The sequence below is a fragment of the Equus przewalskii genome, chromosome 2 (assembly GCF_037783145.1).
Source record: "Equus przewalskii isolate Varuska chromosome 2, EquPr2, whole genome shotgun sequence".
Taxonomy (NCBI): Eukaryota; Metazoa; Chordata; class Mammalia; order Perissodactyla; family Equidae; genus Equus; species Equus przewalskii.
In genome coordinates, this window is record NC_091832.1 from 34,547,905 (window position 1) to 34,564,445 (window position 16,541).

Sequence of the window (16,541 nt, forward strand, 5' to 3'; positions counted from 1 at the left end):
CCAGTGTTCCCAGAAACAGGCCTGGCGATGGGGCCAAAGCTGTGGAGTCACGTGGAGGGGCAGGCCTCCTGGGAGCATGCTCAGCAGCACCGCGTTGGGTCCCTCCTTCAGAGTTCGTTTGCTGTAAGGTGGCTTCTCCTGCAGGAAGCAAGTTGGCTGCATGAGACACATTCACCACCAGAGGTGGCGAGCAGGCTGTAGGATTTGTAGGGAGTCGAGTGACCTCATCTGATGCGTGTTTTCAAAAGATGCCTCTGCTGGCTGGCATGGAGGGTGGGTTGGCAAGAGAAGACCGTTAGAATCGTCCAGGAGAGAGGCGACCAGGGCCTGGATGGGCGCAGCCCTGGGAGGGCTAGAGGGGACAAGCCTGTGGCCAGGAGGGGCCAGTGAAGGAGCTGGCGTTGGCCTCAAGGCACGAGGAGGAGAGAGGGAGGGACAGGTCGGGAGACATTTTGGAGTAGAGTGGTCAGGGCTTGGGGTGACCACCAGGATGTGAGCAGTCGGGGGTCCCATGAAGGTCTTCCTCCCTTGAGCTTCTCCATTAAGCCACACCGGCAGTGGCCCAGGCGCAGGCTTTTCCTCTGGATGCTGGCCCCACTGCACTCACACACTTGCTCCCACACTCACACGTGCCCCAGGTGCAGCAGGAAGGAAAGGGCTATCTCGCCAGGCCCACGGTGCCGGGCGCCCACCCTGCAGGCCGTTCTGGCCGCAGTCAGGAACACGCAGCAAGGCCAAGCAGGCCCGGCCCCAGGGCTCCCAGTTCCCCCAGTTCCACGTCTAATGCACAGAGGCCAGACAGTCTGTCTAGTTACACACACACACCCCTGAGACGGAGGTGCCACCACACAGTAGGACAAGGCGTCCACACCTTGGCAGCAGCCAGGCCTGGGTCGCCCTTCTCTGGGCACGGCCCCCAGGTGCTCCGTCGCTTTCCTGTTTCCCACGCCCCGTCCCGAGAGGGACTGCGGCTTAGGCCTGATGGAGGCTCTCCACGTGGGCCCCTCCCATCCCAGGGCCTTCCAGGCTCTGCCCTCAGCCCCCTCCTTGCTCACTTGAGATGGCTTCTGGGGGTGCAGGTGAGTGAGACAGAGAGTTGCCCCCACTGACTTTGTGTAAATCGTTGGTGAATTTAACCAGGACAGATTAATTGCTTGAGTCTCATTTCACACCTGGTCATGACACCGGGTGTGGAGGCCACAGTGCGCTCAGACCAAGTGCACGCTAGGCGCCCTCACCCCGTCTCCTCCACTTTGGCCTTTTGTCTCCCACCCCCACCAAAAGATGTCTCTTAGGGATGTCAGCTGGAAGGCGAAGCAGATCAAGTGTTTTGGCAAGTCCCTGCAGCTGTGGGGCTGTGGGAGGAAAGGTGGTCAGTGGTGTTTGTGGAAGCTCATCCCGGCCAGATCAGACCGTCCTGTGAGGGGAGGAAGGCGGAAGGTGCCCTTTGGCGGACTGCCACCTAGGCCCCAGTGGAAGGCTGTGGAGCGAGTAAAAAAATGTTGTGAGCCAAGTACCAGCATGTTGAAAAGGAAGTTGCATGGAGAGGTCACTTCTCCTGTGTGACAGCTGGAGATGTGGGAAAGAGGCAAGACCGTAAATCTCTGGAAAGAGATCCAAGGTTTCCGACCCGAGGCCGGGCCCTGCAGATGTTCATTTTTTTCAGAATCTAAATATTTAGAAATGAAGGTGGAATGTTTTGTTGGGGGAAAGTTGAGGCCGGTCATTTGCAAGGCCAGCTCTCTCCCCGCTCAGCAGTAGGTGCCCGTATGTGATTGTCTCCAAGCGCTGAAACTCCAGCAGAGACGCCCGTCCGGGTCGTGGCAGGGAAAGCTCTGACTCGTGCTTGGCAGTAGGTAAGGCTGTGTATTTGAGCAGAGGCCCATGGCCCTCCTTCCGGAGGCAGGGCACGAAGGCGGCCGGGCCCGGGAGTGCTCTCCCACTGCGGGAGACACAGCCACAGCCGCGGCCACGCTCCCTGTGATCCGGGCGGGGAGACACCTGGGCAGCGTGGCTTCTAGGGACCGTGTGGCTTCAGTCACCTGACCTGAGGTGGAGCGACCCAGCGCCTGGTTGAGAAGGAAAGCTGTGTGAAACTGCCTCTGGCGACTGTGCCCTGCTGGGAAGGACCGGCAGGAGAGGAAGGGATCGGAGGTGGGGGCGCAGGGACGGGTACTGCTCGGAATTTCTGAGCCCTGCACTGTGCTTTGTCCTTGGTTTTTCCAGTAAAGAACGTGGATCAAGAGCAAATGGAGAGGTATCATGGAAGAAGACAGGTTCAGAACCCTCCAGACCTCGGTGCAGATGCTCGCCTGGTTACTTTCCAGCTGGGTGACTAGACAGACCGCTTGCCTTCTCTGGAACTCGGCGTTTTCCTCGTGGAGCTAGTAATGCCTCTAGAAAGATTATCGTAGAGTAGGAATAGAAAGTCATTTTGACACGTGGTTTATGCTTAGTAAATAGTAACTATTACTACCATGTATCTTGCAAGCAGAGACTTTCCTATCTTCTGGTATCTGTACAGTTTCAGGCTCAATTAAAATTTTCCCAAACTAGGCAGACCTAACCTTCCTTGAGGAGGCTGCCTGAGCACCGTCTTCTGGCCTGACGGCGTGTTACGTCCCGGCCTTCTGCCAGCCTCTTAGCCAGAGCACAGCTCGGTCATCGGGAGGACACCGCTGGCTTCTGCCGAGAGCCAGGACCAGAAGAGTGCTGGGAACGGAGCTGCCATTCAGCCAGGCACCGTTGCGGGCATTGTGCGCTTATTCGCTCATCTAGAACGAGGTAGAGGCAAGGAAATTGAAGCCAAGAGAGGCCAAGGCCCTGGCCCCTCGGGCTCCATTGCAGGAGCTATGGAGTTGGGGCTGGCTGCCTTCAGGGTCCCACTTTCCAGGCCGTGTGCACTGGAAGATGCACATGGCAGTGGGAGACACCAGACAGAAACAGCCTGCTTTCCAAACCCTTGCCCACACCCTCCCCATCCCCAGGCCACAGAGAGGAGGAGAGGTGCTTGATGGGGACGAGTGGGCTGGCCTCTGACTTCAGCCTCAGTTGGAACCACCTTGTGGAACATCTGTGCAGCCACAGCACATAAAAATGTTTTTCTTTTGGCAGCCGCTTTTATAAGGATGTAATAATATATGCGTTGCAAAAATAGTTCTATTTTTGGTGGGTCGGCATTGCCAGCAAGCTGCCCCTGACCAGGTGTGGAGGGAGTGGGCAGGGGTGTGGGCGAGGGGGCTGTGGAAACATGTCTGTGTGCCAGGACCCTCTTCCCACCTTCTTCCTTTCCTACCCCGTCACTGCTGGGCCTTTTCCTTGGGCTTAGATCCGCTGCCATGAGCTTAGGGACCCCGTGTGACCTCCTGGCGCTCAGTCTGCTCCTGCGGGAGACCCTTCTCACTCCCCCCCTTCCGCCAGGACCTCTTCTTCCCTTGAGCATCCAGAGGTTTCAGCCTTTCCGTCATTGGAAGGGGGCTCTTAATTCTGAAGCACAAAGGTGATGCCCAAGAGGTTGGGTTGCTGATGTGACTTTACTTACCCTCGTGGCCCTTTGCCAGCAGTCCTGGCCTCACTCTGGGCTGTTGGTGCTCATTTAAAATGGGGCCCTCAATGAGCTCAAAGCCTCATTGCTTCCTTGGGGTTGCCAGAAATGTGCCCTCTGCCTGGAGCTGGGGAGGGAGGGAAGGAGTCTCTAGGGCCAGAAGGACATAATTCCTTTAGATCAGACCCCCAGGCTCCTCCCTGCCCAGAAGAGGTGCTGAGTGGCCCTCAGTCTGGGCATAGGAACCGTTTCCATGTCGGGGGAGAGAACACACTATCCCAGTGTGTTCGCCTCCAAAAATCTCTTAAAAATGGGTGGACAGGGGCCGGCCCCATGGCCTAGTGGTTAAGTTCAGCATGCTCTGCTTCGGCGGCCCAAGTTCGGTTCCCAGGTGTGGACCTACACCACTTGTCTCTCAGTGGCCATGCCATGACAGTGGCTCACATACAAAACAGAGGAAGATTGGCAACAGATGTTAGCTCAGGGCAAATCTTCCTCTGCAAAAAAAAAAAAAAAAAAAAAAAAGTGGATAGAGCACTGTTCTTCCTCCTGAGTGTGCTTCCAACTCCTGTTCAACATGCACACCCTCAGCTGTCTTGGCAGCAGGGTCTTGCTGAGGGCAGGCAATGCCCCGGCAAACAGTGTGGCTCTGCCTGGGGCGGGGTACTTATTAGACCAGAAATGGTGGGGTGTAGCTGCCCCTTTTAAGTTCATGGGCACTCTCACTTCTCCTGTTTTGTGGGGACCCTTGGAGTCACTGAGGATCAAGACTTCCCAGGATTGCTGGCGAAAGAGTGCCTGGGACAGTTCAGGGCCCAGTGTGGGGGCAGAGAACCCGAGTGCTCTAGCTTCTCTCTCTCCCTTGTTTCCATTTGGCCTGTCCTCAGCAAAACAGTCTTGCCAGAGCCGGACATCTTTGTTCTGCAGAGATTCCATCTCATAACTTGGAAGGGCCTTTCGAGGCCATAGGTTCCAGACTGTCACTCTACACCGGATCCCCCCTGTTGTAGCATCTTGACAAATGGCCACCTCATTTCTCCTCAGACAGCTCCAGGGACCTGGGGCTCATTGCCTTCTAGCAGACGCCTGTTCCAGACAGATCTGTCATCCCGTGGTGTTCCCTCGCCCCGTGGTCCCCCACTGCCCTTGGCAGTGGCGTGCATTGGGTCTGCTCCCCCGGCCTGAGCACCGCCAGGATCTCCTGAGTCTGCCTGCCCAGCCTGAAATACCCCCAGTTCTCTCCCATTTCTTGGGGTCAAGGTGTTCAGACCTTTTAAGCGGATGAACTCTAAGTTGTCCGTGGCTCTCGTAAAACCCAGTGCTCTGCACAGAATCCAGCCCTGCAAAGGGGCCAGGGCCTGCACGGAGCAGAAGGGACCATTGCCATCCCGGGTGAGTGGCAGAGGCTTGCAGCTGCAGCTTTGTCACATGTGGGGTGAGAGTGCTGCCTCTGATCTGGCACAGGAATAGTTTCATTACAGACTTCAAGTGGCATGAAAGCTGTCGTAGCAGCCACATCACGTTCTTGTCAAGCTTGAAATCATCTGCAAACCAAGAGTCTCCTAGAGAACTTGCTCCCCCGCTTGTACTGGGCTGACATGTGGGCCGAAGGTCTGGCTTGCGTTTGCCCAGGTGAGTGGGCAGCGTCCTGAGGCAGGGAATCAGCTGTGATCTGGGCAGATTGCTTGACGTCTTTAAGCTTCAGTTTCCGGGGTTTAACGTGGAGTTCTTATGAAGACTAAAGGAATGAGGTGACTGCCCCCGGGAAGTGCTCCACGCTTGATGGCTGACCCACGTTTCCGGGTTCTGTAGTGACCCTTCTGATCATCTCACCCTTGATGCTGCTGACAGGCTGCCGATGGGTCTCACCTGTGCCTGCCTTTAAGTTCTGGACAAACAGGTTGACCCAGGGCCAGGGAGAGACTCCTGCAGGATGCCACAGAGGCCGCCCTGGGGACATCGGGCCTGATCCCTATCGGCAGAGGCTCCGTCTGAGCAGGCCATCGTCCAGCCCATGCCTCTGCCACTGCCACAGCCACAGGGTATTAGATGGAACCTGCCAAAGTGATGTGATCTCACCAGAGGAGTTCTCTGCTCTTCAGCCCTGCATCCCCATCGAAATAGGAAATTAGAGATTCTCCTGGCGGAACTTAGTCATAGCAAGGCCATGCTGGCTTCTAGAGATAACTGCTGTAAAATGTGCTAACAGATGATTTTTAACAGCCCCATCAAACACTGTTGTCTGGGACCGACCCGTGGCACAGTGGTTAAGTGCGCACATTCTGCTTCGGCGGCCCGGGGTTCACCAGTTCGGATCCTGCGTGCAGACATGGCACCGCTTGGCAAGCCATGCTGTGGCAGGCATCCCACATATAAAGTAGAGGAAGATGGGCACAGATTGGCAGCAGATGTTAGCTCAGGGCTAATCTTCCTCAAAAAAAAAAAAAAAAAACTGTTGTCTGGATCCAACTAGTGTTTAATTTCTAACTCTATCCTCCCTCTTTCTTGACAGTAGTGTCGCCCTCCCAGTGCCCTGGCCCCTCTCAAGTGCGCTGTAGTGTTTCAGGGACAGCCGTTTCGGAATCGGGTCCGTCTGCCCCTGGAACCCTAATCGTTTGAAGTGACTGGGTTCTCTCCTACCATCAGCTCGCCCGTCTGTGCTTCCCCCTCCCTCACAGGGTCTCTCCTACTTTCTGGGCCTGAAAGTCGTCCCCTTGGTGGCGCAGCAGGGGCCACTTGCCTCCGAGCACGCCAAGCCGGGCCCGGAGCTCTAGCCTTCCTGATACTGTCTCCTCTTGTCATCCTGTCTCTTCATTACCTGTTTCCGCTTCCGTGTTTTATTTCCCCAGCAGTGGCCGTGACAGCTGCCTGTCCTTAGGTGCGAACAGTGAGCTTTGTGTGCTCACACCTGCCGGGCACCCTGCAAGGCGTAAAGCAGACGAACCTCTTCTGAAGCAGTTGGTGATCTTGTGAAGGAAATAAGTGTAAACTGAGGAAGAAAGTGGGGAAATCCGTACTTCATGAATAAGCGTGCATGCTTCCCTCTTGCCTCCCTGCCCCCTCTCCATTCAATACTCAGTTTTGACTATGGGCCGGCACCGGCTCTGCCTGAGGCTCCAGGTGCTTGGGCCCATCCTAACCTGGGCGTCTAGATTGAGATTCTCCACGCTGACCCGGCTGGTCCCACAGCCCCACAGAAAGAACGCAGGCTCTGAAGTAAGAAAGGGTTTGACCCGGTTCTGCCATTGCTGCTAACGTTGCAAAGTCACTTTCTCTCCCTGAGCCTCGGAGCCTCCTGTCCCCCAGGGCTGTCGGTCCCCCTCCGTGGCTGCCGTTACAGGTGCAGGCGGGGCACAGCAGTGTCATGGCACGTTGGAGACTCACCTGCGGTGTCAGGCCCCAGCCCAGGGACAGACCACCTGTGGCTGTGCCTGCCTGCAAGTGGTGATGTAACGACAAACTAGGCGCATCCTCCCCAGTCGGCCTTGGGTGAGCTGGTGCCTGGCAGGGTGGTCACCTTTGCCCTGCCGTGGGCTTGGGGGGTGGCTGCTCCACCAAGGGTGGCAGCAACACACTCTCCCCTGGGAACAGTGACTCTGGGCTTCTGCTGGCTGGGCTGTTTATGACCTGAAATTTAAGTCATTTTGTGCTGGGGTTCCCCACTGGAAAAGTGGCCGTGTACCCCCTGCTGCTGGCTCCCGAGGGGCCAGCAGGAATGACAGGCTCTCTGCACACTGTGGGGCGGGCCGTGCTGTCATAGAAGCTGCCCGTCGCAGGGAGCACCCGGCTCCCTCTGACTTGGAGGGACGTTCTTGTCTTTGCAGATGGAGAAGGATGAGACTGTGAGCGACTGCTCCCCACACATAGCCAACATCGGGCGCCTGGTAGAGGTGAGTGCGCTCCGGCTCTGGGCCGCCTCCACAGTGCATGACAGCTTGCCCCTGAGCCCCATCTGCCGGCCTACTGGCCTTGCCCTTGCTGCTTTCTTCCAACTCACTAGCAGCCAGCGGTGCATTTCTCATTTTTTTGCCCTGGGCTGGTCTTTTCTGCGCCTTCTGATCTGGGGAAGCAGCGCCCAGCCCCGGAGGCACCCCCTCCAGCGCCAAACCGCGCTCCCACGAGACCTGCGCCCTGAGCTCCCGGGTGTGAGCAGAGACCTGAGCCTGCGATGGAGCCAGGCCCTGCAATGCCAAGGGGCTCTGGAGGAGCTTCAGTCGAGGCTGCCTCAGCCTCCCTTGCCGTGCAGTGTGGGGGAAGGGCACTGCTCTCTGGCTTCACAGAATTGTTCACAAAATTGGTGGAAAGGCTGAGGGGCTGCCATGTGGTTAGAGCAGCTCCCGAGAGCGGTCAGCGCTGGCCGTCAGTGCCGAGGCCTCAGCTCCCTCCCTGCCTGAGGGCACATGGTGGTGGGGGCACATGGTGGTGGGGGCACAGGTGGTGTGGGCTCCCCGCGGTCGTGTGTGATCCTGCGCCTCCCCCCTGTGGTCACCGCGGGGACTGCGGGTGGAGCTGGTGCGAGGTGGCAGGGTGTTTGCCATGTGTCTGACCGACCTCCCTTCCCAGGACATGGAAAATAAAATCAGAAGTACGCTGAACGAGATCTACTTTGGAAAAACGAAGGACATCGTCAATGGCCTGAGGTAATGTACCCAGAAGAACAAGCTTTGGAACCAAAAAGATGTGGATTTGAATCCTGGGTCTACTGCTTAATAGCTCTGTGGCCTTGGGCCTGAGTTTCCTCATTTGTAATAGGGCACCAAAGTACCCGCCTTCCAGGATTGCTGTGCAGGTTTTCAAGGGTCAAGTGCCTTTCCGTGGTCTGCGCTCTCGGCAGGTGTTGGTTCCGCCCTCCTCCCTGTTGGCGCTCTGGGGCACGGTCACCTTAACAGCCGCTGGTGCCCTGGTCCCTGGAGTTGGCCTCCTTTCAGTGCCCAGCCTGTCAGTCCCGTGTAAAGAATCTGCCCAGCCCCTTAGGCTCTGGGCTCTGAGGGATCCTCCAAACCAGACCCCAAGACACGCGGGGGAGGGCAGATGGCCATGCAGCCTGGCCGCCTCTGGTTGGCTGGTTTTGGGGCAGCAGAGTGTCCTCCAGAAAGAGCCTGTTCGCCCTGCTGCTTCCTGGAGACGGCCCCCGCCACCCTGATGTCTTCTGCCGGGGCTCGGTTACCTGTGGCCAGGGTCCTGAGCTGCCCTCTCCACCCATCTCGTGCCCTTGGTCCTGCAGCATCGGCCCTGGTGAAGGCGGCTGTGGGGTGAGCTCTGCGTGGAGTCAGGGGCCGGGATCTCTGCAGGCTCTGTCACTATGAGCCGCGTGGCCTTTGATGAGGCACTCCTGGCAGCAGCCCCCGTCCGGTCAGGGAGGCAGGGCTGCTGCAGAGATGAGATGAGACCCCGCAGCTTTATTCCGCAGCCCAGCACCGCTCTGAGCCCAGGGGCTCATGCTCAGCCTCGGCCTCCGGCCCTCGAATCCCTCGCTCCATGTGCAGGGCTCTCCTTGTGGACCGAGAGGAGGGTGGGCCCTGGCTTGTGAACTGGTCCAGGAGACACGGTTTTGGTCTCCCTCAGACAGATTTAAAATAGCAAGCGTCCCCTTTGGACTCACATTTTCCCGACTTGCCACTCCGCCTGTGGGGAACTGGGTCTGGCCCTGCCTGGTGGGCTGTATTACCCCCACTGGCAACGTTACCCTCCTCTGGCTGTTGAGTCTGAGGCCTCCTCAGTCACCTGTGCCCAGAGCTTCCTGCCTGGGGCCGCTGCACCATCCACCCCAAACACCCTGCCAACCTGCACGGTGTCGGGCAGCCACTGGGAAATAGGAGAGAGACACAGAGAGCCTGCAGGGTGGGGGTTGTGAGTCCCCGAAACCAGGACCCCCGCCGGCCAGCCTCCGCCGCTGCGACCTCCGCACCGCAGCCCGAGCGGCCGTGGCCTTGGTGACGCTCCCCTCTTTCTCTGCCTGTGTGTCCCCTGTATCTCCTCAGCTGCCACCCCGCCCTTGTGCTCCTCCGTCCGTGTGCCCTCTCCCCTCCTGCTGCACTCATCTCTGAACACTCTCTGTAGATCTGTTGACGTTATCCCCGACAACCCCAAGTTTCAGCAGTTGCAGAGGGAGCTTTCCCAAGTGCTGACCCAGCGCCAGATCCACATCCAGCCTGATAATTAAGCCGATCCAGGTACCCTGCCTGAAAGGCGTGAGCACCCCCAACTAAACAGGACTCACCAACCCGCCGAGACCTGCCGGTCTGGCTGTTGCCGCGCGGCCATTTAAACCACCACTAACCCCCGTGTCCACTCACGGCCGTGAGCAGCCACATTAACGTGTAGACTTTGCCCCTGTAACATGGACCCGTGTCACGTGTGTGGTGTGTGTGCTGTGCACGCCGGGCGGTGAGTGGTGTGGGCCGTTGGGTGGTTCTGGCCTTTGCCCTGAAGGAGCCCAGGCTGGGGGCTTGCTTGGCTCTCGGGCAGAAGCCGCCTGTCTGCACGACTCTGATCCTGCGGGCCAGGGGCTGGCCCGCCTCCTGCTCACCGCACGCTCCAGGCAGCCTCCCTGAGTCTGCTCCCTGCACAGCTGGGTCCTCCCCGACCGTCTCACCAAAGAGTCCAGAAGCCAAATAAGCCCCTTCTCAGGCAGAAGTCGACTCTTTGGGGCTAGCTGGCTTGAAAGGGGTGTCCCACTCCGAGTCCGAGGATGGAGCACAGTCGGGGCTGTAATCCCCCAGCCTGGCCTGGTGCACCCCCAAACCGGTTCCTGCTGGAGCTGCCTGGACCGGCCTAGCCTGCCGCCATTAACGAGCCACAGCTGTCCTCTTAAACGCCTCACACTGATGGGCTTGTTGATAATGGCTGAGAACCATGACTTGAGCTTGTGACAGATACGGCTGTATGAAAGTACTTGCATCCCCGGGGAGGTGGGGGGGGGGGAAACAGGCTGCAATATTGGGCTTTGGAAACCCAGCCAGCAGGCTGCAGAGCCCGGGGCTTACGGGCTTACCCCCAGGCCCATGGGCTGGACCCTGAGCGCCTGGCCCAGAGGAGGCTCAGTGGGGTGGGGGCGCTTACCTAACCAGGCAGAGCTGCTCTTCTGGGTCCATGGGACTTTGGCACATTGGCCTGGTCTGTGTGTGCCAACTTCAGGCTCCAGGCTTCTGGCAGCCTCCAGCCTCATGCCGGGACCATTGCGTTCCCATCATGGCGTTGAGAAAACCCCTTTTTAAGGTGTTCCATGGTAGTGTGGTTTTCTCCCCAGGCCCTCAGCTTTTAGGGTGGGTCTAGAGTCTTCTGGATCCCTAGCCCTGGCCACCCACGGGAGCTTTACAGCATAGAAACCCTCCGCAGCAGTGGGCAGCCTGACGCCCCGTCTGTCCAGGTCTTCCTTCCCACACCAAGTTAGTGCTTCCTCCAGGCACTGGTTCGAGGTTGCTTGGCAATGACCTTCCCAAGCTCTGTCCCCCTAAATGAGCGCCCTGCTCCTCATTCCTTAGACCTTTAGCAGCTCTCTTACCTGAATCTAACTCTGCCTCTAACTCTGAACTCTGGAACTTTCTCCTTTATGGGGGTCGGGGCTGGCATGCTTGGCTCCTCCTCCCCAAAAGAGCCCGCCCCCGCGCAGGCTGGGGAGCCTTCTGAGCCTCTGCTCCCCCGCTGTGTCCGCCCACTGGCTGTGTTAACCTTGGGAGCTTCTCCAGAAGCCCCTTGTGGACTGGCTGAGATTTGGAGCCCAAGGGCCACCAGGGCTGCTATCTGACCCTTCCTTTGGCCACCGCTGAGCCAGGGGCAGTCCAGGGCAAATAAGAAATGTGTATTTCGGCAGCATCAACCAAAAATGTCGACATTTCTTGTGGAATTTGTTTTAGTTGTATACAGATTCTTTCAAAATAATTCTGTGCCACCCTCTTACATTTGGAGGCGCTGCTTGTGATTTTCCTAGGGTTCAGGAGCCAGAATTCAACTTGGGCTGCTCTTGTTTCTCCCAGGTCCCACTTCATACTACTTTCCCCATTTTCGGCATTTGGGGATGATTTTTGACTCCTCTGCCCCGTTCCTTCTCATGGTCAATGCATGTCAAACCTGGGATTCCCATGGAGCATGCCATCCACAGCACTCCTGCGAGGCAGCCTTCCGCCTCCTCTTTCCTCTGCTTTGAAAACGCTGTAAAGTTTGTAAATAGTTTAATAAGTTCTTGGTTAACCAACATGTTGCGACAAAGTGATCGTTCAGGTCACTGCCGGGGGCGTTTCTCTGAGCTTGTCTCCTCATCTGTAAACTGAGAACAGCACTGGGCCTCTTCCAGGACGCTCGTGGAGAGTTACAGCAGAAAAGTGTGGAAACACCTTGGAAACGGTATACAGCCTCTGCAAAGCTTGGTCGCTGTGAGCTTTGTCGAGAGTGTTAGCGCCATGCGGAAATGCACTTGCGTTCCCCGCAAATCTAGGATTCGGCAGCAGGGACCCAGGCCCGCTTAGCTCAGCCCCACGCTGCCTCTCGATCCAGGCTGAGGGATTTTCTGGGCCAAGTTAACAGCTGACGGTGCCTCACAGCAGAAGCCAGAAAGCACCTGCCCTCTGTGTTCTCCTGGCCATGAACCAGTGTGCACAGGTGTCCAGGGCGCTGGTTCTTAAACACTCACTGAGTGGGGTCCCACTGCACCCTGCACTTGTGGGGAGAGCGACAAGCCTCTTCTGCTGGGCAGGGGAGCAGAGGGGCAAGCTTTATACCAGGTCCTCATGGCCCAGTCCTTGCCTCTCAGCCCCTGGCCTGAGGCCACAGCTGGGCTGAAGCTCAGAGGGTCTTTGCTGCATTGTGCTTGGAAGCCCAGAAGCCACCTTCTGGTTCAGACTAATGGTGGGCCCTGGGCCCTGAGGAGTGGATTAGGGACCACGGCCAGGTCCCCTGCAGCCTGGTGCAGAGCTGAGCATCTGTCCAGGTGGGCTGTGCGCCTTCTCAGTGGCGCCCAGTGATGTTCTTGAGGGCACAGGTCTCGGGCTGTGCCCCTTCCGCACCTCTCCAGCACTGCTTGCGCTCCAGCGACACCCAGTGCCTGGCCCCGTGATCGAGACCCTCACCTCAGCAGGTTGGTCACTCGCCCCAGGAGGTCGGTCGCTGGCAGGCAGCTCTCTGAGCCAGGCACCAGCACCCTGGTGCCCAGCCGGTTACCACCACACCTCTTCCTGGTAAACCTTCTAATGACAGTTCTTTTCCTCCCTGGCAGGTCTGTGCAGACTTTTGCAGACAAATCAAAACAAGAAGCTCTTAAGAACGACCTGGTGGAGGCTTTGAAGAGAAAGCAGCAGTGTTAAACCTCTGCTTCCGCTAACGGACACGCCGTGCGCTCGTTAGGTTCCTTTCTTAGAAACTCGTTTCTGCTCCCTCCCTCGTCCCCTCCCTCCCTGACAGGTCACATAACAACTTGCATCACCGACCAACCGCACAGCGCCATCTCTCCCCAAGAATAAAGCCCCATAAACGCCCTTCTCTGTCTCTGAGGCCTACTTCCCACCACGTTTTGCTACCCAAACTCTCGATGTTTCCATGGAGACCGTGTGTTTTTTGTTTGCCCCAGCCCCCCGTCTCTCCCACCCACCCATTTAGAAGCATAAAATACACTGTCTGTCTGCCTCCCCTTCCCTCCCACCTTTTTGTTACATTGGTGTAAAAAATGTAAAACAAAAAAATTTTATGAAATAACTGTGGTGTGTGAAAGATAGAAGAAAAACTGGAAATCTGATTCCACGTGTGTTTGGGAGCTGCTTGGGGTTGGGGGTTGAGGGGACAGGGGACAGCTCTGGGAGAAAGGAGAGGTGGCCCTCAGCGTTGTCCTGCAGACTGGCCCCTGTCCCGCGGAGACCGCGTTGTGGGGGTGCGGGGTGGGGCCTGCTGACCGTTCTGCTCTTCTGGCCAGGTGCTTTTCTGTCAATTTTTATGGAATGCAAAAGGAGTTTTTTGTTTTATTTTGTTTTTTTGTAAAGCTTAAAAACAAATCTACATCTTATACTTGAGCTTCCATACTTAAAAAAAAAGGAAAAAAAGAACAAAAAAAATAAATAAAAAGAAACTGGGACGCAGTTAGCACTGGCCTTGTGTTCTTTCTCGCCTGCCTCACTTTCCAAGCACGTGCAGCCTTGGCCGTTAGAGCTGATCCCACGGGACGGGTAGCAGGCTCAGTGGGGTGTTAGGCACAGGAAGTATGGGGACTCGCCTGGTGAGTGAGGAGAAAAGGGGTCCTTGCGGAGCCTGGAGCTGCTTCTCTCGGCCCCCTACTCCTCGCAGACCCCAGCCCCACCACCCTGCAGAGCTGGGGCCACTGGAAGACACACAGGGTGTGATGAGGTCGGAGTCCCTGGGCCTCTCATCTCTCCTCCCCACCCTGCTCCCTGCTCTCCTGTCATCTCAGCAAACACCTACTGTGCGCAGGTCCATCCACATGCATCCCACTCTGTCTTCACGATAGCCCTCAGAGATGTGAGGAAGAGGGCTGAGGTGACACACTCTGAGTCCACGCTCTCCTAGGTGCCAGCAGGGCAGCCGTGTGGTGGGTCAGTAGGACCCACACCCTGGCTCCCCCTCTGGTTTGAGGTGCCTGGACCCTTGACACCCCTGACCCGGTCTTAGCTTCTTTCTGCTTGGTCTGACGAGAAAGTTCCCAGATGGGGCACATCTTCATTGTGTGCAGAGTACCGTGGAGATGGAAATGGGTAACAGGAAAAACCCCTGCCCTCAGCTCCTTTCAAGTACTGGGTGGAGAGGATGAGGAAAGCTGGGAAGAATGAAGATGTAGCTCTGGATGCCCCAGCCGCGGAACCCTGGGGTAGGGGGAGCGAACCCGGAGCCTGTCTCCTAATGTGGACAACGGAGGTGACAGCCTCGTGGGGTTGTGTTAGCAGAGTACTTGGCACACAGGAGGTGCTGAATAAATGAGTGTTCATTTTTATTAGGTGTTCATGTGCCCAAAAGTAACACTTGAAACCAAGAAATTGTGGCTGTGACACATGCCAGGCCTGATCTTGCTTTGTCTTCTAGAATCTTCCACAGGTGCAATCACTGCTCTTTTACTGATGTTAAGTCAGGCTGGTGAGACTAGTTACAGTGGGCTCTGACACTGGGTTTCTTAGGTGAGGGGCAGCTGGAAGGAAGTGCAAAAGAGGAGTGTTTGTAGCCTGGCCTGGGCCCCTCATGGCCACTCCTTTCCCTGCTCCACTGAGGCAAGACAGGAAGGCCGGCTAAGGAAATGGCAGGAAGGGGCCCTGGCGGGTTGACTAGCCCTCTGGGTCAACGTGCTGCAGGTGGCAGACTCCCAAGGTCTGGCAGCAGCAGAGCTTCCCCCACCCCTGTGGGCTCACCAGATGCTGCCTGAAGGTGCCCTTTAGTGCCGGTTCACACAACAGGAGGTAGTCTCGCTGAGGGTGGGGTGGCAGGAGCCCTGGTCTGGGAGTCGGGAGCCTGCCTCCTGGCCTCAGCTCTGCACGAACTCACCCGGCTCCCCTGGCGCTGGTGATGGTCTTCATCTCCAGAAGTGTGAGGGCTCAGGGGGATAATCGGGTTTCCTGTTTCTCCAAGGCCCTGCCCTTTCACTCCCCGCTTGTTGTGGTCTTGACAAGTCAGCCTCTTGGAGCCCTTCCTGAGGTCCTTCTGGGGCCCCAGACTCCATGACTCCCTGTCTCCAAACTCATTCATTCAAATCATTGACTAAGCTGCTGCTGCGTGGCAGACCCTGTGGGATCCCCTCACTGTTGGTGGGGTGGACCAGTCATTGTGGACCTGGCCTCACAGCCCCTCTTCCTTCCCTTGGTACCACCCTTCCATGCAGCCTAGGTGCAGTGCAGTCATGGTGTTCCCTCCTCTCCTTTGCGTGACCCACGCCAAGCCAATCAAGATGTTCTCTCTCAACGCATCCCACACCCTCCGTGGCAACAGTGATCTAGGTCACAGGTCCTCACACAGCAGCCAGTGCAACTGTAAGAGGAGGCAGGGGCAGCCCAGCCCATGTGAGTGTTTGTGGAGCTGTAGCCTGGCCCACAGGAACACCAACCATGCTGCCCTGCCTGTGGGAATGCTCCCCACTGAGTGGCGCAGCTCAGCCCCTGTGAAGGAGCCCCCACTAAGTGCAGCAGCTCAGCCAAACCGTGCACGTAAGAAAGTGCCCTTCCCTTCCCACCTAGCACACCAACTTGGCTGGTCCCCTGCTGAGCACAGTGTCCTGCAGCAGAGCGACCCACTGGCAGAGCACAGAGGCCCCCACCTCCACGTGTGTGCATGACCTGCCAAGCAGCTGCGGCCAGCATGCAAATGCAGAGAAGCCCCACAGGCACAACTTCCAGCAGATGGGACGGGATCAGAAAATACAGCTCCTGCCCACCCCCAGGGGTGGCAGGTGGAATCTGCAACCTGATACCACAAATGTGCTGTTAAAGGATCACTTGCTCGAACACCATGAAGAACCACAGTAACACTTCAAAGCAGGAGGAAGACGACAAGTCTCCAGAAACCAATCCTGAATTCACAGAAATCTACAATCTAAATGACACAGAATTCAAAATAGTTATAAAGAAACTCAACAAGTTACAAGAAAACTCAAAAAGACAGTTCAGTGGGCTCAGGAATAAAATTAATGAGCAGAAGGAATACTTCACCGAAGAGATGGAAACTCTAAAACAAAACAAATTCTGGATATGAAGTACACAGTTAATGAGATAAAAAATAATCTGGAATCCATAAAAAATAGAGCTGACGTTATGGAGGACGGAACTAGTGATTTAGAGGATAGAAATAAATGCTTCAGGTGGAGGAGGAGAGAAAACTAAGATTTTTTTTTAAATGAAGTTTTCAAGAAATATTTGACTCAATTAGGAAAAGCAACATAAGGATTATAGGTATTCTAGAGGGAGAGGAAAGGGAGAAAGGAGCAGAGAGCTCGTTCAAAGAAACAATAGCTGAGAACCTCCCAAACTTGGGGAAAGAACTGGACCTACATGAAGCCAATAGAACTCCTAATTACATC

At 56.7% G+C, this 16,541-nt stretch overlaps 1 protein-coding gene and 1 long non-coding RNA gene across 10 annotated transcripts in view; both read left to right on the forward strand.

The window, feature by feature from the left end:
* CAPZB (capping actin protein of muscle Z-line subunit beta) overlaps positions 1-13,612 on the forward strand; it is a 134,160-nt gene extending 120,548 nt beyond the window's left edge. For 5 of the 9 annotated variants that reach the window (XM_070610740.1, XM_070610739.1, XM_070610746.1 and 2 more), the window contains 3 exons: positions 7,369-7,434; positions 8,108-8,184; positions 12,756-13,612. In XM_070610740.1, coding sequence (XP_070466841.1) covers positions 7,369-7,434; positions 8,108-8,184; positions 12,756-12,843 — 231 coding nt within the window. In that variant the 3' untranslated portion in view covers positions 12,844-13,612. Of the gene's footprint in view, positions 1-7,368; positions 7,435-8,107; positions 8,185-9,604; positions 9,718-12,755 lie in introns of all 9 variants that reach the window. The other 4 variants (XM_070610747.1, XM_070610738.1, XM_070610743.1 and 1 more) reach the window with 1 other exon arrangement.
* LOC139081978 (uncharacterized) lies at positions 1,705-3,996 on the forward strand. The gene is made up of 2 exons (XR_011537561.1): positions 1,705-1,856; positions 2,227-3,996. It is a non-coding gene; the product is annotated as an uncharacterized lncRNA (long non-coding RNA).
* Positions 13,613-16,541: the final 2,929 nt, after the last annotated feature.